This window comes from Taeniopygia guttata, chromosome 20 (genome assembly GCF_048771995.1).
Source record: "Taeniopygia guttata chromosome 20, bTaeGut7.mat, whole genome shotgun sequence".
Lineage (NCBI taxonomy): Eukaryota > Metazoa > Chordata > Aves > Passeriformes > Estrildidae > Taeniopygia > Taeniopygia guttata.
Genome location: NC_133045.1, coordinates 861,804 through 888,640, shown reverse-complemented (window position 1 = coordinate 888,640; position 26,837 = coordinate 861,804). Strand labels below are relative to the sequence as shown.

General features: G+C 40.8%; 1 protein-coding gene across 9 annotated transcripts in view; it reads right to left on the bottom strand.

Moving 5' to 3' along the window:
- RALGAPB (Ral GTPase activating protein non-catalytic subunit beta) overlaps positions 1-26,837 on the bottom strand; it is a 62,379-nt gene that overhangs the window by 4,826 nt on the left and 30,716 nt on the right. For 5 of the 9 annotated variants that reach the window (XM_030288935.4, XM_030288937.4, XM_030288943.4 and 2 more), the window contains 16 exons: positions 24,848-24,912; positions 24,556-24,688; positions 22,457-22,590; positions 20,444-20,626; positions 18,257-18,408; positions 16,435-16,622; positions 14,192-14,298; positions 12,507-12,659; positions 11,680-11,889; positions 10,567-10,725; positions 8,453-8,618; positions 5,632-5,754; positions 4,772-4,908; positions 3,857-3,965; positions 1,365-1,443; positions 812-960 (listed from right to left, as the gene is read on the bottom strand). In XM_030288935.4, coding sequence (XP_030144795.2) covers positions 812-960; positions 1,365-1,443; positions 3,857-3,965; positions 4,772-4,908; positions 5,632-5,754; positions 8,453-8,618; positions 10,567-10,725; positions 11,680-11,889; positions 12,507-12,659; positions 14,192-14,298; positions 16,435-16,622; positions 18,257-18,408; positions 20,444-20,626; positions 22,457-22,590; positions 24,556-24,688; positions 24,848-24,912 — 2,247 coding nt within the window. The remainder of the gene's footprint in view (positions 1-811; positions 961-1,364; positions 1,444-3,856; positions 3,966-4,771; positions 4,909-5,631; positions 5,755-8,452; positions 8,619-10,566; positions 10,726-11,679; positions 11,890-12,506; positions 12,660-14,191; positions 14,299-16,434; positions 16,623-18,256; positions 18,409-20,443; positions 20,627-22,456; positions 22,591-24,555; positions 24,689-24,847; positions 24,913-26,837) is intronic. The other 4 variants (XM_030288936.4, XM_030288938.4, XM_030288940.4 and 1 more) reach the window with 3 other exon arrangements.

Sequence of the window (26,837 nt, the reverse complement as noted above, 5' to 3'; positions counted from 1 at the left end):
TATTAACAGCCCTGATGCAGCAGAAAAACAAGCCCAACTCTAGGAAAACATACCTGATAGTTTTTCAGTAAAAGCCACTGTCATCAGCTGAATTCAGAAATGTTATTTAAGGACTCAGGTTTGGCTTCAATTTGCCAAATCACTGAATTAAGCATACAAGCCCCAGAATCTGAAAGTCACTTCCAACAGCAGCTTTATTGTTATGTACAGGTATCCTAATGTTCATTACTTCATTTTACTCTGTCCTGTGTACTGCTCTCGCTGGGTGGGACTTCCAGTTACTGAAGCTTAATAGCACCAATACCAGGACAGGTCGCATGAGTTATCCAGGAACAGAGGAGAAGGCAAGTGGGGACACATGGAACCTGTTAACACATGCCTGCCACATACACATGGTATTTGTATTGAACACATAAGAAAATCCTCAATTGCTGTGGTTTCAATCCCTATCTGGCTTCTAAACCAGAAGGAACACAGAGCATACCAGCAAAGTAACAAATTCCATGGAACTCTCTGGTGCACCTTGGTTCTTTGTGCTAAATACCAGGGTCATATTTTGGATCTCTCCTATTTAAACAGGACCTGTTCCTAGTTGCAAAGCTCTCTCCTGCTATTCTGGCAGCCAAGGGCTGCCCACCTGCTCCCTCTGCTGTTCCTGCTCCCACTGCTGCTGCAAAAAGCATGGCTTTCATTTGTTCAGCAATGCCTAACACTTTTCCAAAGAAAGATTCCAGACCATGTACTTTGCATATGTATTATTATTATTAAAAAAAACAAAGAACATGAGCATTCCTAAAACCCTTTAGCTTACCAAGAGCTCTCCTACTGACTATCATTCCATCCACCAATGGGATAACCATGTTGAATTTCCCAGTTGCTCCTTGTAGTTTTATCCTGAATAAGCCAGTGTTTAAAGGATGGATGAAGATCACAGGAACTTCCTTCTCAGGAATGGTAGATCTTAAGGGAAAAACACAACTGTTGAATAAGTTTTAAAGCACTGTTTCAATTAATGATCCCTTTAAGTGTTAAAAGAAAATTTTAAAATGCCTCATGGCTAAGGCAGCAGGATCCTGGGGCATGTTCAGAACCCTCAGAAGGGCTCTGTCAGTTGTGCCTATGATCTCTGTCCCCACAGGACTGGAGAGCTCTGCAGCCAGAGTACAGTGTGTATGCAGCATTAACCACCTCACAGGGGAGCCTATCAGGAGGGAGGCTCATCACAGACTCAGATAAAACTGCACATTTTCTGTTCTTTAGTTTATATTTTATCTGCAGTGATATGAAAAGCTCTTTCACTTTTTCAACCAAAAAACAGTCCACTGAGAAACCAATAAAAAGAATGAAAATAACAGTGGCCTTACCTCAGGGAAGTGCTACTATTAGCTGTGGTTTCCACACCAGTGCTAGTCTCAGATACCAGATCAGGGAGGGGAAAGTTTTCTGTAAGAACAGGATGCACCAAATAAAGTTTATCTAATAGAATTTTGGATTTGTTTGTTTTTGTTTTTGTTTTTTTTTTGTGTGTACAAGGAAAGATTATTTATCATCAGTCAAAACCACACAGTCCTCAAGCATTTATACCACTAGTGTTCTTGAACAGCTAGCATCTTTTGTTTGGCTTCCATTTTCAACATTCATGGGGGTACACACACCTCAGCCATCGGCACTCAATAGATGAGGATCCAAACCTCAAATTCTCTCAACCCAAAGGTCAAAATCTCTAGAGGAACTATGAAAGCAGGAACGAGATGAACTACTTCAACCACAAAAAGATCTTTCAAATTATTGTTCATGGCATCTTCACCCATCCACAAGCAATCAGCCTCCCTAATACTGTGAGGAGCACTGAACAATGCCAACCACTCATACCTACAGTTCCCTTGAGCCCTGATCCCATAAAGATGATATCCTTCCTCAAATCCAAACTTTGTGGATCTCTACCATAATCTACAACTCTGCTGCCATGCAATTTGTAACAAAGACTGGATAATGAACACGAATGAAGAAAAAGTAAGAACTTGAGTCTCTTAAGGGCATTTGGCACTTCCCAACACTTTGTGCAGGGGTTAAGAGATGTTGAGAGTCACTCACAAAAGTACAGTTAGGCAGCAGAACAGTGCCTCCAGCAGAAGGAATCTAAGGTCCAAACCCAGATGTGGCCATCAAAGTTAGGATGCTAAAGGGCACACAACAGCTGGAGCAAGTAGAGGGAGATCACGGTGAGCCATGGACACACTCCGAGATGGAGCAAGAAGGAGGGCAGGTAGTTGGCACCAGGCTGATAACTTTGACTACAGTGACAGCTTTTCAGTGTCCAGACTCAAAGATGTACCAGAAGCATAAGGTGAAAGCAAAGAACATATGGAGCATATGGTAGAGCCTCTGGGCTAGGAGTCACTTCCAAGAGCTGCCCTCCCCTCCATCCGACTGCCAGGCTTACTGAGGCTCACAAACTCATTTCTTCAGCTTCAGACCCAGAACTCTGTGAGATTCCTATGGCTGCTGAAAGAAACAGTCAAGCAGAAGCATGCCTGTGCAGCACAGCTGTTGCCCCTGCAGTGACAGGTGTCTAGCTGCCACCCAAGAAGGAAGTGGTTCAGGGACATCAGCTTGGAACATGCTCTGAGCCAATGTCTGGACAAGGAAATGATGATGCAGAACTTGCTGTCTGCCTCCTCATCTCAGAAAGAGGGACATGCTGTGGATAAGGTGGTCTTCCTGAGAATTTATATCTACATTCAACAGGAAGCTTCCTATTGATTGCTGCTCCCATTCCCGTGGTTGCTTTACTCTAGAAGAAGCTAAGGCCTTAATTAAGGTCCACCCTTACTGCCAGACTGGTAACCAGGATTAGAAATCAAAGACAGAACAGAGCAGCATTCCTGGCCAGTCTTGCAGGCACTGCTGGGCTAGGCCAGTGCACAGAGACTCTCACATAGTACTGAGGCCAGGCCATGGCTTGGAACCAACACAAGAAGATTCTGGGGACAAAGAATTCCTCAGTGCTGCTCACCATGGCCATGCCATGGCTGTTACAGGATAAGCAAAGCTGTGTCTCTCCCAAAGCAGCAGTAGCCTGAGGCAGAAAGGAAACACCAAACTAAGAAACAAAGTTGCATGAGGAGCAGGAGCTTGCCTGAGCAACACAGCAGAAAGGGAACATGGGGCAGGCACCCTGAGAGCAGAACAAACGATCTCCCCCTGAAGAGAGAGAATATGGAGTTCCAAAGGAGACATCATACCAAGGAGGATGATGATCCCTCCAGCACAGAAGCAGCAGGTTTCAGAAGCCGTTTTTTTTAAGGAAGAAAACCAGATCCACTCCTAGGAGACAACAGCCGAGGAGACCTCAGAAGCAGGGGAACACACCTGCCTTGTGTGCTCAGCTTAAGAAGGTTCATTACAGCATTTCACAGGTACTGCCAGCACTACAGGAAATTTCAGACCTCCATATGCCACTGATTCATGTACACCCTTATGGATCACAACACAAATACTGAAGAACTGATTCAGAGTCTTAGTGTTGTTACAGACAACAATTAATTAGGACTTATTTTAATTGTGAGGGTGGTGAGGCCTTGGCACAGGTTGCCCAGAGAAGCTGTGGTTGCCCCATCCCTGGAAGGGTTTAGGCTGGATGGGGCTTGGAGCAACCTGGTTTAGTGAAAGGTGTCCCTGCACATGGAAGGGGGTTGGGACTAGATTAGCTTTAAGGTCCCCTCCAATTCAAACCAGCCTGTGGTTACATGATCTAGCATTTTATTTCATTAAAAAAAAAAAAAAAAAGAACAGGGTTTTTCCTCTGGTTCCTGCCCTGTTGTTAATTTAGTGAACAGCTAGAAGTTGTACATACCTATATCATCATAACGTTCCACCCAGACCACATACACTTTGGTTTCAGGTCCCATTGGTGGAATGGTTCGGCCCTGAGGCGTCCTCTTGGATCTAGAAGTAGGACTGAGCTGTTTTGAACATAAGGGAAGAGCAGCATTTGCAAACATTGTGAATCCAATAATGCAGCCAACAAGTATTTCCAGCTGCTCCTCAGTCATTCATATCTCAGCCAGGTACAACCTCTGCCAGCTGTTGAGCAGGGACAGCTGTGCTGGAACTACTCACTGCAACCTGGGTCGCCAACTACTACTTTTCAATATAAACTAATATATACATATATATATATAAAATCAACCTTGAATCAGTTAGAAGTTTTTCTTAATGTTCTCGAAGACCTTAAATGAGTAACTAAATATACATTTGGAGGTGAATTCTAAACAAGTAACCAGCAGTAATAAGTTTTTCACTTACAGATACAACAGTTCATGGTTTTCTGCTTTATTAGTGTACAAAAGCAACTTCTGGTACCTCAGACACAACTGACACTGTTTGGGTAGGTAGGAAAAGTGCTCATGTCGATCCATCCTCAATTTCCAAGCATGGATTTGAGACTGAATTACTCTGTAAATATTGCATATACTTTCTCCTGCACACATTTCAAGATTTCAGGATGCACACTATTACCACTTAGACATGCTAAGTGTTATATTTAAGTAATGTAAGCTGGCTATCTCCTACGGTAGAGGCTAATTCTGGCAGGACCAAAGCAGATATCAAAGATTAATGGCAAGGAACAAGTAACTCTACACACTAGGAAACCAAATTATAGACTACCAAAAGTCCTGAGCATTGCCACAGCATGTTTATTGAAAAGTAAAGAAAAAAAAAAAAAAAAAAAAAAGGGCACCATTTTTCAATGCAAGTTTTGCCTTACCCGGTGGGAGGGATTAAGATTGTCTGTATGATTGGGGAAGAGTTCAAGTGTCAGAGGCTGCTGCTTCAATATTCCTGGCAGCAGATCCATGTTGGAGTCACTTTCTTGGTCAGAGACACTGCTTTCCAGTGAATCAGCTGTAAGACAGAAGAAAAAAAAGTGGGTTTTATCTATTCTTCCATCAAAAAAATTAAGCTGCCATCATCTATAAGGTTTTGATACTAAAAAATATAAAGCTTTTGAAACTAGACATGCATAAATGTATGGTCAAGTCAATACAGGCCTCATAAGCAGGAAGATAAGCTAGGAGATAACTGCCAGTTGTTCCAGAAACTGACTGCCAATAAAGCATTCCCTATGGACTTACACACATCCCAGCAATTTCCTACAGAATAGAGTCTCCTCCTTCCTATGGCTACACCATATTTTATTCCAGGCAACTTTTAGCATGCCAAAGATGCCATGAAAGCTGATGCTTTTCTACTTAGCATTGGTACAAACACTCCCATATGTGCTGCAGGAGCACATCACTGACAGGAAAGAAAAAATAAATAGGCTTCACCAGTTAATGATGAATCACATGTCCAACCTAAAGCACCCTGTCAACAGCAAAACTGCTGTGCATGCCTGGATATCTACTGAGGTTCAGAGAAAGGTACAGAACAGATGCCACATCTGGAAGGAGTTTAAGGATTAGAATGTTGTAAGTTAAACATCCACACCTTTCTGACAAGGATCTTGCTAAACACACTACTTAGTTAATTTGTTTAGGTTTTGCTTCTGAAAGAGCTCTCAAACAAAAAAAAAAGTTATTTTCCTTGTTTTCATTTTTGTATAGAGCATGTACAGACAGATCTTACTCAGGGATTCCACTGGTGATGGGACAACAAAGGCAATTTCTGTCAGGGCGTCTGCATAATACAGCACCTTCTTCTGCCCATTGAAGATACTTGCCCCAACATCTTCTGAGATAATTAGATCATCTGAAATGGACAGAAAAGGAAAGTTTAGCCAGAAGGAAGCTCTACTTCTTTACACTCTGCATCAGAAATGACCTTCAAATACAAGGTGCAATCAATGAGAAGAAATCATGCAAATGTCATTTTAAAATGAAATTAGTCAAATCTCATGGCTAACAACCTTTCTCAGATATCTATTTTAACTATCTTGAAGGAAAAGTCATTTTGGGTTGGGAGTGGCTTCATTGTGAACACATTTTCAGTGTACTGGATTCTTTATTTCCTAGTACTCTAGTAAGCACATCTGCCACAAGAATACATCTGCTATCTATGTCTGAGCATTCTGTCTAGCTAGTCATTCAGTTTCCAAAGGATTGTAACATTTATCACTTCAGTCTGATACTATTCTAGAATTCCAATTTCTACAGGCTGTCTTCAGTCTTTTCGCTGTCAAGCAGAGTTAGGAAATGATCTGTCACTAATCAACGCAAGAAAGGTCCCCACTGACTCCCTCACCACAATTGGCCAATACAGGCCATCAGAGCAGTGAAAGAACTTCCCTCCCCCCTTTTCCTTCCCTTAGAGAGGACTTTAAAATTAATTATTTCTCTGATTAAGTTTACAGGAGGGTTCCTGGGATAACTGCCTCAGCAAAGCCACTGGAGCAGTGAAATTCAGCATACTGACAGAGAAGTGGCCATGTTGAAGACTCCAAGCCATTCTTCAGCATCAGGAAGAGATTCCTACATATCCAGTGCACAGGTGCCCAAGGAGCAGCACCATAACTCAAACCCATCTCTTTAGGAATTTCTTTGATTTTGGGGGTGCTTCAGGGAAACATTCCCATGAAATTATTTTAACTGCAACTCGCCAAAAGCTATTTTAGACTCACAGAATCATTGAGGCTGGAGATCATTGAGTCCAACTGTTAACTCACCACTGCCAAACTCACCACCAACCCATGTCCCCAAGTCCCACATCTGCACAGCTTTTAAATTCCTCCAGGGATGGTGACTCCACCACTGTCCTGGGTAGCCTGTGCTAGTGCCTCACCCCTTCCATAAGGAAATTGTCCCTAATAGCCAACTTAAATCTGCACTGAGGCTATTTCCTCTCATCATTCATTACCTGGGATACTGACCGTGACCTGGCTACAATGCTTTTCAGGAGTTGTAGAGACCAAGAAGGTCTCTCCTGAGCTTCCTTTTCTCCAGGCTGAGCCCTCCCAGCTCCCTCAGCTGCTCCTCATCGGACCTGTGCTCATTCACCAGCAGAACCAGATTAGAAGTAACCTGCCCTTCCTCCCTTCCATTTCAGAAAAATGCTTTTTCTGTTTCCTTCTTCCCCAGGCTGGTTGAATTAATTCAGTTATTTAGTGGTCTATGTTTTCATTCAAATAACTGAAAAAATTTGAGCTGAAAAGTCAACGTCAAACCAGGTCCCTTGCTAATTCAGGGACCTGCCTTTTGCAGTTGTTCTGACACACCACTGCAAAGGGACATCAGAGGGCTCTGCCTCTGAGAAAGCACAGCATGACCCTGTCCTTAAAGCAAAATTAAATCCAGACCTGGCCATTCTGTAAGCCATCCTGACTCGCTCAGAGAAAGCAATGCCTGTGTACTCTAACCTCACCTGAACACTTCCAGCCTTCTATGGTTTGTACTTTTATTCCATGACTTAAGGAAGAAGCCTCCAGCTGCTGCAGATACAGGTGATGGGCACTCCTAAGACACAGTGAATGGACAGCAGAGCAAGTGCTGCTGAAGCACCTGCAGCTGTAATGGTGTCACACCTTATGTCAGCATCAGGTTAAGGATGATGAACAAGCTGCACCAGCCTTACCAATGCCTTTGGGTGGCCCACCAGAGGCTGGGGCTCTGGAGATCACCCAGAACAGGTCTGGGCTTTGGAGCAGTGACACTGAAACCAGCCCAGACGCTACCAATTCCCACAGGATCTGATCAAGTTGTCCAAGGGAGAAGCAAACCCAGCCCCCAGTTTCCCATCCTGGGGTATTAGCTCACATTCCTGAGGATCATTTTGGGTGACAGAATGGGGAGAGGGTGGTGTATGATAAGCTCAGGGTAAGAGTTGCTCTAGTGGAAAAAAGCAGAGTCAATGAAGCAAGACAGAGAAATGTGTGGGTTCCAACACCTCCAGGACCTATAAACAACAACTTGAGTCAATATTTCATTTTAATCTACTTAAGAGAACACAAAAAAACCAAACCAAACCAAAAACAAAACCAAAACCCAAACAAACAAACAAAACAAAAAACCAAAACAAGCAAACACACAGCATTTCAAGCCTATTTGCCAGTACACAGAACAATCTGCAACACATTTAACCAGAATACTGTTTTGGAATAATTTATTAAAGACTCTTCAGATTTAAAAAAATATAGCCCAGAGGTATTTTTTTTTGCTGAGGCTACTTCCTCCCAACAACATACAGACATTAGTTTTGCTCACTCTGACTTGAAGCTTCATCTAATGTTTATACATTTCTTTCTAGCAAACATCATTTATCAAAAAAAAAAAAAAAAAAAACAAAAACCCCAAAACAAAAAATAACAACAAAAAAAATCCTCAGCAAAAACAAACAAAAAAACAACCGAAAAAAGTGTGCCAGTGTTCAGATAGGTACACAAGAGCAAGAAAATTGTCTTCTAAAGGAACCTAAACAATTTAATTTACTACAAAAGACATTTACTATGTCTTACCTTGCTCAGGTCCCTCTTCATCACTGCAGCAGTTGATTGACCAGCTTGTTGAGACATGACCAGTCCACCCAGGGTGCTTCCCAACATCAACAGGCCAGCCAAGAGACAGCAAGAACTCCAGGAAGTGGGGCTGAACAATTCTGGAAGACTCCATGTTCTTCAGGATCTGAAACCACCAGCAGCACACCATGTTGGTACAGAAGTAGGAAACAAGTCTCTTCCTCCCCAGCTTTTTAATTAAATGTTTGTCACCAACATGGTTTTGCCCAAATATAGCTACAAAACAAGCCTGAAACCCCAGACTTTCTACATGGACATTACTCCCTGCTCCTCAGCATCCCCCTACCCTGCTTTGCCTTGTCCTATTCAATCAACTTGACTTTCTGCCAGCATTTTCAACGCCTGTAAACCAGTAAATTAAATGGCTGGAAACAGTACTGGAGACTCAAGCAGCCATCAGAAAAAACACTGAGTACTCAGTGCAGAACCTGTATTTGCATCAAAGGTAACACAAGGGTTTTCTAGACACTTTTCACTATTAGACCAAGTTAAAATTTGAGGAGAAATTAATTTTCCTCATTACTCACCTGTACATGACATAGAATGATTTAAAGCACAGGCATTGCAGCACATTAAAGTATGAAACAGATTTTCTAAAACGATTTTCAGTAGCATGAAATGTGCGCTTTAATCAAACATCACACTGTACTGTTCACCTTAAACTTTAATTCTACTTCTGACAGAGATCTGGGATGTTTCCACACGTTAAGGCAATTTTTATCTCATTATGACCAAGTGAGAGTTGAGCCCTTCACCAAACAGTACACAAGGACATGTGTGATTTGGGTACCAGTACCACTGGGATTGGTGGAACAAACAATCCATTCATCCTTTCCAGGCCATGCAGGAATTTGTTTTGTAGCAGAAGCATCAATCATTTTGGCTTGTGCAGGGGCAGTACACTGGGACACAGGCCTCAACAAAGCAGAAATTACAGGGATGGGCGCTGGAAGGAAAGCTTCCAAGCTGCAGGCTTTGTGTAGCCACATAGTCCTGACACTCCATCCTAATGCCTCATACAGTGTTCAGCAGTGACTAGACACACTGCATTGAAATATCATTATTAATCCTCATTACTGAGCACATTGAAACCATAGCTGTGCTTCAGAAAAAGTCAGGGTAATTGTGGGCTCGAAGACATAAGAGCTCCTCCTTAAGAGCATATAAACATTCTGCCAGTTCAGCAAGTGCACATCTCAGGCCAAAGGCAGACCTAGCATATCTTGTTTCATACCTGACTTTGCAGATGACAAGATTCTGCACTGTCTATTCTGAATGGCAATTTGAACACTCACAGACAGATGATCCTGGTTTCAAGAATTGTGTCCCACACTGAAGTATAAGGTGCTGCAGTGTTCTACCAACTGTGCGTTCACAGTGACACAAGGAGGTGGCACAATGATTTATTACAGAAGCCACGCTTCAACTGTTTATTGTGAAAGTTTATGAATGGAATGAGAAGGTACTAGAGAAACACCCTTTCCTAATGAGCCCATTAACTCTCTTAGCATGTTTCCATGTCACAAAGAAGTCACAACTTACATTTGCACAAATTAACCTGATTAACCTAATCGCCTTTGAATCTAAATATTATAGCATAAAGACTTATAATGCAATGATACTTCCTTACTTGCAGAAAGTTTTTCATTCCTTTAACATGTGTTTAGCATTAGAATGAAACCAAACTACCTTGACATTGCTCTTTGCTGGAACAAACTGCAACTTTCCCTGCAAGCTGAGCCAACAAAGCTGAAATGCCTTTCTGATCTGAATCTTTGAACTCTACAAATAAGGACAATAAGGACAGAACAGATAATAAAAACACTATTAATATTATATGTCTTAACTATATTTTAAAATATATTAAATTTGTTACAGTAGTCCTAAGTGTGAGCAATATATTTCAACCTACAGATGAAGAGAGTATGCAGTGACTCGTAGCTCACACTAGTTCTGACACTCCACTCTAATCACCAGCACAGATGCTTTACTAACTTGGAAATTACTAGAAACAAGACAATATAGACTAGTTGGCACTCTACACTTTCACTTACCTCCTGGCTAGTTTTCTGGCCTGCCTTCATGTAGAAAATGAAAACAGTATCAAAAGGACGACAAGGTAACAAATCCAAGTAACCAAGGTCATCAAAAAACCCAGGAAGAGCAGAGTCAAGTGCAACCAGGTGAGGAGGTAGACGACTGTTAGTAGGTTCCTGCCCAATAGACAAGTTCAACAGCTTAAAAACCCATCTTTCTTAATTGAAAGATCTTTATGGCTTCAATGGCAATCCATTAAAATATAAAAAAGAGTTTCCCTTCTCTAAGAGCAAAATTATACAGGGATTTCTGATGTGATATAATCTTGTAATTGTAAATGAGTAACAGGAAGCATAACAGGTTGACAATTCATTGCATTTCACTCTCATTAATCAAAAGTGGTACTTTTCCTGTGAGAGACATAATATTTTGCTCAAGAATAGAACACAATGAAAACAGCAGATGCTTTCAGAATATCACAGCTTGCATGTGCAGTTTCAGATTAACTTAAATACCAGTGATACGTAATACACTGAGCACTTTCAGACAACATTTTTGCAAATTATCTATAATCTACTTTTCCTGACAGCTTTCTGGAAGGGAAAAGCAACAAATACAAGGGAGAACTCATAGGTAAGAGGTAGAATTTCAAATTAAAAATATGGATCATCTCTAAAAATAATTATTTTAATTTTAGAAATAAACTTCTACATCTATTATGTATGAAGTGTTTATGCATGACTAAACCACCTCAGCACAACCACCTCTGTAGCAAAACTTCTGTGGTAGTTATATTTCAGAGAGTCTTCAAGTACCACCCCAAAACCCTAACTCAAGTTGTGGAATGATTTTAAGTGTGAACATTTCAGTGTGATGGTGTATACACCTACTAAAAACAAAGATACAGATACCTATTCAGAGCATTTTCAACTTGAGGCTCAGCCTTTCACAACCTTGCTCTGAATCCTGGAATACTGCAATCTATCACTCGATTTGATTAGACTACAGCTGAACAGTAGTTGGAAGTACACAGATTATCTTTCACTACCAAAATTTTTCTTCTCCCTTTTGTTGAGCCAGACCACATGGAAACTGGAAGAACCACACAACACCAAGAGGAATCAGATCACCTTCAATGCTTCTAATGAGAGGAACCCGAAGTGAGAGAGGAACAGACGTGCTGTCTGGAACTCCTGTGCTGCTGGCGGGGGCTTACACTCCGTGACGGGATCAGGAAAGCTCTTTTTCCGCCACTCCTCTTCACTTCTCTGATCTATGGAAGTCTCAAAGACAATCTGCTGAGCCATGCCATTCCTCAGCTTCTCATGGCGCTCTTCGAGCTGGAAAACATTGCGTGAACAGCTGATGTCACCAAAATCACAAAGATACACTAAGAAAACAGTTTCATCACTTAGGAAAGCTCTAGTGCAGCAGCTGCAGTCCACCATCAGAATAATTACTAAAACACTTTCAAAAAGACCTTTCAACACTGCAAAGTGAGCGCCTAAACACCCTGGCATAGGATAGCTCTGTGAATATCCAGTAGCAGCTATGGCTTCTCCTATTCAAGAGGACAGAAATGAAAACAAATTAAATCCTGCGAAACTTTAAAATATTTAGAGACGTGCACTCTCTTCTTCCCCCAGAAAGGTCTCAAAAAAGACCCTTCCATTTCCCCAGAAGAAGCAAGAAAGTGTAAGTCATTGCTTCCTACAGTACCAGGATATTAGGATCAGTAATAAAACATGTTGAGCAGTGTCTCCCAAATAACACAACCAAAGCATTGGCATCTTTCTGGAGAAGTGCATAGTTTTAACTAATTTGCAGAGGTTATTATTCCATTAATGTGAAATTGGACAAGCCAAAGAGTGAAACTATTTACAGTAAGATATAAGTGCACAACTCATGAACAGACAAAAATCCTAAGAACAAAATCAAGTCAGAGACAATTACGTACTTCCTGATTCACAATTTCATGCAAATCAGGAATGCTCAAGTCAGCTTTCACAAATGGAATCTTGTCCACTTCTTCAGGAAAAGGGCGTTGTTTCACAGTGTGTTTCAACCCAACATCATTTTTAGGAGCTGGTCGAGGTTCTGGCACAAATGTCTGACAAAAAAAAAGTTGTTTTTACATTCAAGGTATTGCATCACTAGACAATAATATAACAGATGAAAAACATTTTCCCTCCCCAACAAAACTACTATTAGTGAGCAGCACATTATTAAAACACATTAAATACTTTAAACTAATAGACTTGCATTGAAAGCATGACTGTAAACTTTAAAAAGACTCAACTGTCCATTTTGAAATCTATGAACTGTGCTAAGCATCTAGCCTGTAAACAGTTGCAAACCCACCCCCCCCCAAAAAAAAAGGGCAAGCTTACATAGCAACATCTTATTTTCAGCCCATTCTAACTGTATTTAGAGAAAGTTGGCAAGTTCTGAGAAGCTCCATTTCAACCTTCCTGACTGTGATGATCACAACAAGCCAAGGCCTCGAAGACATCAGCAATGCTGTGGATCAGGAGATGCACTGCCACAATAGTCAAAGGATCATGATGCAATTTTGACATTGCTACTACCTCGTGTTCTATACTGTCATTATGTAATTCCAATCTTCAAGTTATCAAAGAAAGCAACAAATTATCTAGGTGCAGGTTTAGAGGTGCACCAGCTCCAAGCAAGCAAGACCTTTATGGCATCTTCAGTGTTGTTTACTAGGTTTACATTTCAAAAAGGCAAAACCATTAACAATTATCTTGTAGAATGCCTTCAAGTTGGAAAAGTTCCCTTAAAAGTGGTGAGGAGGTCAGCAGTCAGATCATGGCTTGCCCTTTAGTTTAGGAGATAGCACACCTGGACTGAGATTATTTAGCCAAGGGTCTCAGCTCCAGAGATAGCAGAGCCCAAACACATCCTGGATGGTCTTCCCAAAGGCTGCTTCACAGAGACCACATTCATCTAAATGTGAACAGGCCAGCTAAGACTGACAAACCCTCATTTCAGCTACATTAGTGCCTTTCTTTTACTGAGGCTCATGAGAAAAGTTTAAAGATTTGGAGAAGTTCACAGACAGAAATTTTCATGACAAGAGTACTTGCTCCATTAGATAACTGCAAGAAATTTTGCTGTAAAACAAGACTGAGGTATTTCTCCTCCATCATTTCTCTCCAGAGCTGTTCCAGAGTTCATATAGATAATTTTTTTCACAGCAGGTTTACAGCCATTTTTGCAACATCAGGCTTTGTAGCTTGAAGACCTGTTCTCTACACCTCCAGACTTCACGCTCTCTGCTGCAAGGGTTTTGCCTGACACCTGAAAACTAGCCCTGCCTACACACTAACTACACTATACCTTATCCCATCACTTCACAAGACGATTTCAGAAAAAAAGAGAACTCTCCCTCCATTAAGCAAGTCTGCAAGTCAAGAAAGCAACAGCACTTTCACAGCCTGTAGGTTATATTAATCACAAGTGGTAAAGAGTCACCAGAGATGTGACACATTACCTACAGCTAAAGGCCCTGTGGCTCAGCCTTAATGTATAATCACCAGCTCTGGGGGGCTGTCTCACATTAGCGGAATTTCCGCTGAACATCTCTAAGTTAAAGATTTCTTTATGGGCTTTGATAGAGACCTTTTGATTTGCTTTAGCTCCTCTTGGTAAAAGACAGAGTTGCTGGGCCCACGCAAATCTTCCAGATGTCCCACGGATCAAAACCGTGACAGAGGGGAAAGAGTCATCTGCAAAGCACATGGGTAAAGAGAATAAGACATCATCATATACTGCAAACAGTTCACTGTGTAATCATTCAACAAGAATAAAATGCAGGCATGACAGCAGAGGTTTTTCTTTCATGGTTAACTCCTCCCTGACCCTGAAGAAAACTCCTGGTGAGAATCAAGCAAATCTCTTTGCAGCAGTTAGTGCTAGTCTACTATGTCAGTTCAATACTTGCCAGCTCAGTTTCATCATTAAAAGCAACTTTCATCCAAATTCATGCAGATCACAATTTCTCCAGATATCTCCAAGGAAATCAAAGAAGATTGTCCAGTCATTGCCTGTTTAGGTGAGACAATGACCATATGGAGACACCATTTCCATGATGCTTCCATGACCTTCTGCAAAAGTTCCTCACAAATAGCAGCAGTAGGAACAGTAGAAGGACAAAAGATAATGGTCAAACAAAGACTCAGAAGATTCTGACTCCACATCATGGAAAATTTTTCCCCACAAGGAATAGGGAGACAGAGAAGTTGTCCTCTCAGGTTTGCAAGACCCACTTGGACAACACCAGGTTGTGTTATCTTGGTCCAAATCCAGTGCTGGCCTTGTCTACAGCAGGAGGTCAAACTACAGAGTCCTGAGGTGCCTTTCTACTGGCACAATGATGGTTTTAACATTGCAGGGATTTCAGTCTTCTTTCAAGATTTAAAACGTCACCAATGTTAGTCACCTTAGATGAGATCATCATACTTCATCATAAGCTTTCCTTCTTGAAGGTATCTGCATTTATCTTTTTTGCACATAAACCACACACTGGCACTATCAGGTAACTAGCAGAACTCTATTCTTTCCCCAGTATTCCCTGGGGACTTCAGGGTGCAGGACAGCCTATGCACACTGTGTACATAAGCACACACACACAAAGAGAACCCAAACCAGCTCCTCAGTCATTCACTTCTGTGATCTGCCTCAGAACTGGCCCGATGTACTTGTGCATTAATGCAATTAATCTTTTAATTCCAAGGGGATTTGTAAGTAAGTTATACACAGCAAGCAAAGATAATCTAACTTTTGATTCCAACAGCTTTGCAGGATTCCACAGTAACACATTTAGAGAGGCAGAGTGAGGATGAGAATTGCTTAGGCCATTCTAGTACACTCTAATCCACTCCAGTCAGGAACACATTTGCTCCAACACAGACTGGGGGTGGATATGTGGCAATGACTCCCAGCATTGTCACTTCCTGCAAGATCTATTCAGTGATTCTCAACATGGTCAAAGCACTCTGGACCCCAACTCAACTTCTGAGTTCATGCAGTTCTGTGCAATATCTGCTTTCAAGATTAGTTTTTAGGTTTCATCCTATCTACACATGAGGAAAATGTACTGGGGACAGTATAGCAGCTCTAACATAAGTTAGTCTTTAACTGAGGTAACATGTTAAAGAATTTTTATTTGTTCTATTAGGTAACACCATGACATATGAAGACTTACAAGGGATCAGTTATGATGTTCAAAGCATCATTTAATACCAGATTTTTGTAATAGAAGTTCCTGATGGTCAAAGTCTATGAGGCTGAAATGAGTTAAGACTCAGCTGTGAAAGGCAACACCCTGTGACAAATCTCCTTTACAGGAGGTGTCATTGACAGAACAGGATCACACATGGGAAAGTTGTAACAGCTCCTAAGCAACTAAAACCACTTAAGCTGAAAGCACCCATAGAAATATACAATAATAGGAGGCATAAAGCAAGCAGCAGTGATGGTGCAAGCATAAAGGACACATACTAACCATATGTTAAGCGTTCATCTCTATCAAGTTTCCCATACTCTTGTACAAACAAGGATATTTCAAAATGTAATGCTATTGCTTTTGTCCATCACCCATTATTTCAATGGTAGTCAGCAGCAAGTATAGGATCTAACTGGTTGAAAGACTTGGACAGCTGCATAAACAATTTGGGTAGGCTTGTGCACATTTGACTATCACTGGCATTAAAGTTATTCCCACCCAGAGCAACACTCTACTCTGTGTGCCCACTCACAGACCCCTGAAAAGTGAGAGACAGTTGATTAAGTACATTTGTTTTGCAGCTCTGTACAGAAAGTTTTAGCCTGAGAAAAAAAGGAAACGGGAAATCTGAACTTACTCTGTTCATTCCCTAGAGGCTGCTCCAACATGGCCAGGATGACACTATTATCCAAAACAAAGTAACGGAAGCTGTGCTTGTTTATGGTAGGGAGACGGGAATATTTAATTAATGTCGTTTCATTCACCAAGCTGCAAGGAGAAGCGGGACCACTGGGAGAAGGAAATGCTCCAAGTAACTGCATAATGCTGCAAGCGAGAAAAAAGTTGAGAGTTATGTCAGATTCAGTGAACTGTTCCACCCAAGCACAAACTTTCACTCACATTCTTCATCTGTATCTTGACCTAGCATTTACATTATCAGGGCACATCTGCCATCAGATTGTTTAAAGATAATCTGCACCTTCAGAAAAACATGCACAAAAACTTACAAGGAAGGGCACTCTGCCTGTAGAATGAGCTTCTTTAGAACCTGGGTTATAAAGGTATTAAGACATTATTTAAAGCAGGAAAATATGTATCCTTCCATAGCTTTATGTTCATTTTTAAAATAGTATTTCTCCAATCATCCATTCTTTAGCCCTTTCATATCAACAAGCAGGACAGACATAGCAGTACACCAGTCAAAACTGCCTTTGCTTTCTTCAAGTACAGATTACAGTAACTTAAAACCCTTTAAGGGATTGGCACCCCTTAGGTGCCAGGATCACACAAATACAACTATCACAGTTGGTAATCTTCCCTGGAAGAAAGCCCCCAGGTGGGGTCCAACAGTGCCCACCTCCTTGGAGCCACAGCCTTAGGAGGCCCCTAGAAGCATTGTTTTAAACCATTTTAAGTTGTACAGTTATAACACTATTAGAAATTGAAAATTTCTATGGCAGGAGCCAGTAATGAGAGTTGTCCAGTGTCGGACTGAAGTTCACATGATCTAAGTCAGGACTTTACAATTAACACCAACACCCAGAGCAAAAGTAAGTCTGCAGATTTTTCCACTTTACTGTGAAAACAGTTTCATCTCTCTAAATTAAAATAAACACTTTCAGGCAACAATATGGATTTGTCCACAAGTTCCAAAAAGTAGTTGCTTTTTCTAGGAAATTACAGAGTTGTTTTTACTAACAGTAATGTTTATAATAGTTGGATTCTAAAGGAGAGCAAAAAAGAAACCAGCTATTGCCTTTTGCAAAACATATTTATCCTCCCCATCCTTAGTCTGTCCTGTCTGCCACTATACTGTTCAGCCCATAACACAGTGCCTTCCAACTTGTCTGGAGCAAATCCCAATTTTCCTCTCTGTGCTTCCCTTCCCCAACCCACACATTATCTGTAACTGCATTTCAAGCAGAACCTCTCAAATATATTAATCAAGCCCAGCACTGTGGGCAGGAAGCCATCCAATCCTGCTTCAGTATACATGTGCTGCATGTGCCATTCCCTGCCGTCACACAGTGTCTACCAGTTTCCCAGACAGAGTGGGGACAGCATATGTTATCAGGATGAGGAGAAGAGGAAATGGGAAGACAGGATCACTGGGGTAAGTGAAAGAGAGAGGGAATTGCTGTGTGCAGAGAGGCCTGGCTGGGAACAGAACACCACGGCTGGAGGAGGGTCTGGGTTTTGCTGTACAAGGAAGAGAGGAGGCAGGAGGGGAAAACAGTGATCAGAGGGATCTGTTTTCTGTTAACACCTCTAAGGGATCTGTTTTCTGTTAACACCTCTAAGGGAGATCACAGCCCTGCCCAAAGGGCAAAGATAGGGAACTTCTGCCTAACTTCTTAAACACTCTTGTTACATCAGGGACCACCAGCTGCAAACTCCCTATTAAACATCCTCAGACAAGGCAATATTGAACATTAAAGGTGCTCTAACAAATTACATACCATGTCAGTGTAGCTTCAGCAGCATCTTTCACTCGCATGGATGCAGGGTTTGGCTCCTTATCTCCTTTGTACTTGACCTCCTGTTCACTGTTTTTTGATTTACTCCCTGAAATTCCCAGCTCCACAATCTCCAGCACCTCTTTTAAGCAATCCTAAAACACAAGAACCACCTTGAGGCAGAAGAACTTGGATAAACATATCCAAAACCTCAGGGAAACAGTGATATATCATTAAGTAAAAAAAACCCCAACTGCTTATAATATAAGCTCTTTATTTAAAGGCAGAAGATTACTCCTACACTGTTAAAATAAGATCATGTTTGCTATAGTCCTGGTATGTTTTCTGTTTATAGATGTGTACTTATATTATGCATTTATATTCCAATGGTAGAAAGTTCTCTGAATGGACAAATACACACAATGTATTTCATTGCATGTATACCAAATTGTCAAGAGGACTATTATGAATGCAACAGAAAAACGTAAATATATTTTAAGAGATAATAAATGTATTTCTAGGATGCTCTGCATAAGTTTTAAGTTCTAAGCACATTAAGAATGAACTCATCTGGAAAGCTGCAAGAAACCCTTTTTTAAATTTTTCAACTGCCAACATCATTAGTAAAATATATTCATATTTCATTAGTAAAATACATCACGGTATCTAATTCACCAAGAGAAAAGTAAGAACATTCTAGAAGTACAATGTAAAAGCTTCAACAAATCTATTACAGGAAAGGCCAACACTTAGTAGAACTACAGATATGACACACCACTGCTATGCAGAACAAAATTATCCACTAAAAATATTCAGATTGCTACAACAAAGGTTCAGATCTCATGGCTTGAGCTACAGAATAATAAAGAAAGACTTCTGAACAAATAAGTGATTAAAACTGAACACGACTGGTCAGGCTGTACCACCAAAAACCAGACAGGGCTCTGCGTCTTGGCCTTTGTCCTTCCTTATATTTATTGTTGATATAGAATAAAAGGTGAAGAGAAAAATCAAAGTTCTCTAACAGAGCAAAATTAACCAGCATTGAGCTGAAAAGACCGGCCACTAAGAATTGCAGCAGGAGTTTACAGAGCAGCAGTACAGCAGTTGAAATTTAAAGCAAATGTCAGAGGAGGCACCTGGAAAGCTGCATTTTTAATACTTGCAAATTTAGGGAAAGGTTCTCATCTGACTATCATGACTCAGAAATGAGCCACTCAGTGTCCAGTACTATGCACACAGTATGTAACACTATCTCCTTATAGTGGTAATTGAAATAAAAAAGACCATAATGAAATGGAATAAAGCATTATGCAACTGACTAAACACAACCTGTGCCACATCCAGGGAACATATCCTATCACAGTTACCTACTGCCATACCAGTACTCCAAAGCACATGCAGAAAGCATCTTCAGATTAAGTTCTGCTTGTGGGTTTTCCAGCTTCTTTTTTTAAAATATATACATTTTATATGTTACAAAATAAACAAAAAATAAAGATGTGTAATGCCCTATCTAAAAAGATATTACATAATACATATATATCTATTATCTATAAAAACCCAGAAAGATCACTAAGTTGGCTCTGAAAGAGACTAACAATGAAAATGTGAATTCAAATTTTTTTAAACAGCAGAGCAGAAGGCAATTGAAAACATGTCTCTCATTTCCTGCTCTTCTCAAGCTTCCCAAGTAAATTCCACCATATATTGACCTATCCTCTGCTCAGTTTGTAGAAAATTGGTGAAACAAACTCTGATTATCAAAATATTAGCATCAAAGGAATTCTGTTAAACCTAGAAAATGTTTTAGTCAGGTAAGAGATGATAAATGAAGAGAGTCATGGCTACCTGCAGCAGGTAGCTATGGAACACCCCATTAATTTCTATATTTCTTGTTTGCTTTTCTCCAGGTTTCTTTTCTTCTCTCTTTTTCCAGTTTCACAAAGTAAGAAGACAGACTGAGACATTCAATCTTTTTAACTATAAAGGTAATTTTAAAGCCAAAATACATATTGGCAAATAAAAATCAGGAATTAAAGTTCAAAAGTATTTTGCACAAAAACTATTTTTGTAATTCTTAAGAAAGCTAAGCCAACCACACTATTTTAAAGTATTGAGAACAGACAGGTTGGGCATAAAAGGCATTTCAGAAGCAGCGCTCAAAACCTATCCATGGGAGACTCTGACCTTCTCATCCAGCATGTCGGGGTGCTCCGTGAGCCAGACGCAGAGGCACTGGAAAGCTGCCACGATCATGGAGTGCAGGTCCCGGGAGTGCAGCGGGGCCGGGCGGCTGCACTGGTAGACGATGTAGCTGCACACGGAGCTGATGGCGCGCTTCCGATCCGCGGGATCAACCACCACCTTCACCTGCATCAACAAGGGCAACAGGGTGAGAATTCCTCCACAAATATCTTAGAGGGAAGAACAGTTTTTGAAAACATTTCTAAATGCAGTTCAAGAAACCACAATAAACAGTTGAGCTCTTTTTTGATTACAGCTTAAAATTGCAGGTAAAATTATTTAACAGTGATGGATATTGAAACTAAAAGTAAGGAAATGCTGCACTGAGGTGTGACCACATTGCATAGCTTAGTTTCAAAGAGCAGGAGGGGTACAAGTGTGGCTTGGTAAGAAACCAAATGTAAGCTGAAATTGCAGTATTGAATTTTTTTCCCCACAAATGCCTCTTCTTCAGCTCTAGCAACCCATTCTGTATCTACAAGAACCCACTTATTGCCAAGTCTCCCTTCCATAGGGCTTCATTCTGCTCAAGTAACTTTTCCCTAGACATATTCTCAGCACAATAACTTTCACCATGGGTAAAAGGAACAAAAAAGCCATCCCTGGACAAGCAGACTGATAAAAACCCCATAACCCCTTCCCCAAAACTCACTGCAACCACCTCTCTCTGCTTCTTTCCCAGCTAGGGCTGCAGAAAGCAAGGCTCCAGACAAGAAGTTCAGGAAACAGTACAATGAGCCATGAGGATCTGCACTGTAAGGCTAAAGACTCGTGACTCAGCACAGGAACTGATAGATTTTTCTGCTCTGCAGCATCTGACCATGCTTATCCAAGCAGAAAGGTGGATGGATTTGCTAGTGCCAGCACTGAAGCCTGGCAGCTGTACTCCACAAATGGGAGTGACAATTCAGAGCTCCAGGATTTAGCTAGAACATCCTTCAGAAGCTCATGATCTACAGCAAAGTCCCCTCAAGATGAGCTTATGAAAGGCAGGTTTGTGAACCAGCACTCCTGCAGGAAACAAAATCTTTGACTTTTCTAAGTCCCACTAATAACCTGGTGCTGAACAGATAGAAGACAGGGGAACAGCCCCTACCGGAGAAAGGCTCTGGGACATGTCATCTCTAAAGACACATGCAGAACAAGTCCACACAGTAGTCCTGTAGGAGGAAGTGGTCTATTTTTTTCCACTTTGTTGTAAAGGGGAAATATATTCCAGATCAAGAATTACTTCAGTTCCATGAGAATTATACAAAGACTACAATATTTAACATTAACCTGGGGATACATTTTTTGAAAAGATAATGTATTTCCACATTTCCATAAGACTGGAAGAAAAAAAAGATAAACCAAGAAGACCCTGGCTTAACCACACAAACTGCAGAAAGCCCTGGCTCTGTATGGTGCTCTATAAGATCCAATAATATACATTAATTTATTTCAGAACACTTTCAAATACATTCTTCAGTTCATGCTACTGCAGTAGTGAATAAACACCCAGTCCGATATGGCTTAGTGCTGACTTAATGCCCTAAAAACTGCCTGAGACACAAATTAAAAGAGAGCTGTTGAGTTCCTGAGGGATTATGACAGGAAATGCTGAATTGTCTCACCAGGTTATCACGGCTCCTCTAAGTACACTTCCTATTAGCAATACACTAAGTTTTATCAAGGTCTAAAAACTATTTCCAAGATGAGAGGGAAAGGGAAAAGTGGCACAACAGAAGCTTCAGCTAAAAGGCATTCCCAAGCCACATGTCCTTTGAGCCACAGTGTGTTTACACTGGGAGAAAATTACCTACAACAGCAGTACTGTTTCTTTTTCATTTCCAAAAAGAATAGTTGCTGACAAAGTCAGCTACGGAATCTGTTTTGTGGCATGACTTTCACCCAAGGCAGCAGGACCACAACCACCCTGTGAGAAGGGGCCAGGGCACACCAAGCTGCATATCTCACCTTTGCCAGTCCAGAGAGCAGCTCCAGGGCAGCCAGAGAAATACTCATGTCCTGCCTCCACTGGGAGTTGAGCCTTTGGGTTACCAGGTGAATGCTACGGATCAGCAATCCAGCAGCTGTATCTGTATGAAGAGCTATGATATAACCCCAAAACCACACACCAGAGGGAGGGAAAATAACTAAGCATTAGTGACAAAAAGCAAAGCACAGGCACAAGGCAAAGCAGACACAATACAGACATAAAATAAACCCTAACCATCTTGAAACTGGTTGATGCCTTTTGCACAGGCTAACTCCCTCACATACTCTCCCAGGCATTATAAAACCCCATTAAGACAAGCTAGATAAATTTTAATTTTTTTAAGACATTTTGAATAATCCCAGAGCTCTGCAGCATTTCAGCAGCAGAACAGCCAGCTTCAGGTTTTGCTATTGTACTTAAATTGTCTGTCATGTTATGTCTTTTAGTCTCTGGAAAATACATGTTTTGGTAATGTATATTAAACATTAGTATTTGTACTGAGGAACTAAGGAGAACAAGTAATTTCACGTATCTGTGTCAGAAGTTAACCATTCTTTCCACACCTAATGTTTATCAAAAGCTGCACTAGTTCAATAGACACAGATAATGAAAGAATAAGTGCTAGAGAAACAATTATTTTTAACCTTCGGTTTCCTTCAACCTTTAACTGAAAATTAAAAATAGAAAATGTTTTAAGTATCAGTTATTCTCACTTCAAAATACTACAAAACATAAATATTATCCATATTTGTTAAAATTTAAGTATGCAAATTAATGTCAGAAATAAAAAACTGCTCAATGACTAGTTATAAAGAGACATGAGACTATGACAGATAAGGCATATCCTTCCCAAAATATAAATTACCTTATTTAACACTCAAGAACTATGTCTAATGTCACACTAGGAGCAGATTCAAGAGTCTACTATGGCTAAAGAGTAACAATAGAACATCATGTTTTCAATTTTCTCTAGTTTGAAACATCCAGTAGAAACACCAATTCTTTTCATAAGCTCATTACAATCTTGCCTTCTGTGCACAGTAAATTTTAAAAATCCAATAACATGAATACACTATAAAAATATATTTCAAGGTATGTCATGGCATGAAGACTGTAATTCAAATATTTAGAAGATCTTCTAAAATCTTACAAATTAGTATTTTTACAAGCACTTGTCAATAAAAACCCACATAAATTAAACACGCAATTCAAATGGTGTGCAGAAAACTAGCACTTCGGTAATTTCAAACAAGCAAATCCTTGGGAAAAGTGAAAGCACCAACATGTTTATATTAATCCCTAGAATATACTGAAACCTTTCCTGATAATCTCCCTCTTCTGGCTGTTTATAAAATTAGATAAAAAAAACACCACCAAACATTTCTGGTTGGTGATGATAGAATTGTCAGTCTAGGCTACAATACAATAAAGGTGATTTGTTCCCACATTTAATTGGCCAACAAAAGGAGCAAATGAAATTGTAGGATCTTGACGGCCAGCTTATCACACACAGGTTTAGAACATGGATTTTACTACAGAGAGTCAAAAATGGACAGTACAAAACATAGCAAACTGAAGTTAATTAATAAATTAAAATTAAATTAAAATAAATTCTATTGTTACAGCGTATGACATCTCACAAGCCTTCTGCTTACTTGCTCTATAAAAGCCAGAGTGTCTGAAATGTTCTTTAAATGTAGTTTAAGAAAAGGTGCTGCAGAGGTCAAGTGAGCATTTGGAATGCTATCGAAACTAATGAAGAGTTAATTTATAGTTGGTGTACATATATCCCATTCTTGTTGACAGAAACTAAGTGTCTTGAAAATGTAAGTTAAAGTTTGCAAACACCTTTTTCATAAGCTTTTACATTCAGATTTTGAAAATATTTAGAGTCCTTTAGTAGGGTTAAGACAACCACTATGCACATGTGAATGCAGACTTGCAGCACACAGCTGGGCTATCCCCCTGGCTTCAAACACCTGGGCACATTAATCCTTTAGCCAGAAGCAAAACAGAAAAACCCAGAAAACATCAACCTGGCATACCGTGACAGAGTTTTCCAAAGAGCTAGCCTTACCATAATCCCTCAGGAGGGCCTGTGCTGGCCGCTCACTGTCAGGTGTCGTGGGCTCTGTGCTGCCACCGCTTGCAGTGCTAATGCCACTGTTCGTGCGACTGTGGCTTTTGAAGAGATTGTTTTCACCACCATTCTGCAAAGTGAAAAGGCAGTTTAGAGAGATGAGAAGATTTCCGAGTTCCCCATGCTCTCAGATACGAACGACCAAACTTCAAGATGCTACCTGAGCCCCATTCGCAGGTAAAGTGAGGAATGCATTATTTCTAAAGTAACTTCACAAAAAAATACTCACTGTTTCCATCTGACAGCCAATGGCTTCTAGCAGTGCTGAATCCTGAACAATATTTAACATTGCACCTGCAGAATCAGATAGAAGAAGGTAACTATGGACTACAGAAGAATTCACTACTAAAAGTTACCAGGCAGCACAGAAGGCCTAACGTAGAGGTTTCCAGTCCTGTTTTATAAAATCTCTTATTAAAACACAGGACTTGCTTTGAGTTTAGCCATTTGAAGCAGATGAAAGTTGAGACAGAGAGTGCTTCCAGCTGTGTTAAAAATGCTTTGAACAGAATCTAAAAAAGATTGAGATGGAACCTCATCACTACATATCAATATCTCAAGGTGGGTGTCCAGAGGATGGTGCCAGACTCTATTTAGTGGTACCCAGCAACAGGACAAAGAGTAAGTTCTACCTCAACATGAGAAAAATCATCCTTCTGTGGAGAGTGGCAAAGCACAAGAACAGGCTGCCCAGGGATGTCATGGAGTCTCCCTCTCTGAGGACATTCAAAACCCACCTGGACAGGTTCTTGTGTCACCTGCTCCTGCTGACTCTACCTTGGCAGGGAGTTAGACTGACTGATATCCAGATCTCTCCTCCAGCCCCAACTGTTCTGTGATAGGTCTGTCAAATTCCTCAGTTTGGAAGGATTTTGGCTTCACAGAAGGGCTGGAGGCGTTCCTTGTCTCACATCAGACTGTGATCACTTAAAAACTCAGGTTATCTGCTTGGCAGCATCACCCCCAGATGATGAGGGAAGCAATAAGGACATGGACCTGAAACTGGCTGACACTGGCACATGTGGTGGCTTCAGTTTAAATTTTCTGCCTCCTTCCCCTGTCTCATCCATCAATGAAAATATATAAAAACACAACTTACTCTGTGAAGGGAAATTACAGGACAAGGGGGAATGTTTTCACACAGAGAGAAGACAAGGTGAGGTGGGATGGTCGTAAGAAATTCTTCCTTGTGAGGGTGGGAAGGCCCTGACACAGGCTGCCCAGAGAAACTGTGGGGCCCTATCCCTGGAATGGTCCAAGGCCAGGCTGGACAGGGCTTGGAGCAATCTGGTCTAGTGGAAGGTGTCCCTACCCAGGGAATGGGGGTGGAATGCACGGTGGAATAAAAGGGCAGAATGACATGAGCTTTAAGGTTTTTTTCCAACCCAAACCCCTCTGTGATTCTATGAAATCTACAACCTGCTGCCAAATATTTATTGGCAGAAGGAAACAAACCCTGCTTTTTTTGAGAAGCTGGTGGCACATGTGAGAATTTCCAGCTAAACTGGAGATTCATGAATCCCCTCCAGCCAAACCCAGCAGGAAATAACTTCACATATGGAAATAGGAGCTTAAGAGGAGGAACACAGGGCAGGTGAACTGGCAGTGATATCATGGGAATAATAATTCCCAGTAGAAAAGCCATTCAAGGTAGAGCAGCTAACCAGCTGGCTGCTGGTTAGTGTGGAGGGGGTGGGATTTAACAAAGCATCACCCTGAGGCGTCAGATATAGTACTGGAAGTGGGACAACCTCAGGTGCACCAATGCTCTGAGGGTCTCACTTGGGAACCACAGATATTCTCAACCCTTCATCAGCACTGGGTACAAATTATTCTTTCAAACTATTCTCCTCTAGACTTCTGAGAGAAAAGAAACTGCTTAAACTATTGCAAAATAACCTTCCAAAAGTCTTTGCAGACTTGGATTTGTTTCCCTTCCTTTAACTATGCATCATTTTCTTGCCCTCCCCTGTTAAGCAGGTAAACTATCTGCCTCCCAGAACAAGGCAGACAACCCTCTCACACCACAAGATTGTTGCTTTTTTAAACAGACAAAAGGAAAGTGGTAAAGGCAAGAACAACATCACGTTGAAAAAAGCACTTCTAAAAAAAGAAGAAGAAAGGGGGGACAAGTAAGAATAACAGGCATGTACATTTGTACTTATCTGAAAACATATTTAACTTGACAGATTATGCACTATTCAAGTTTTCATGATCTG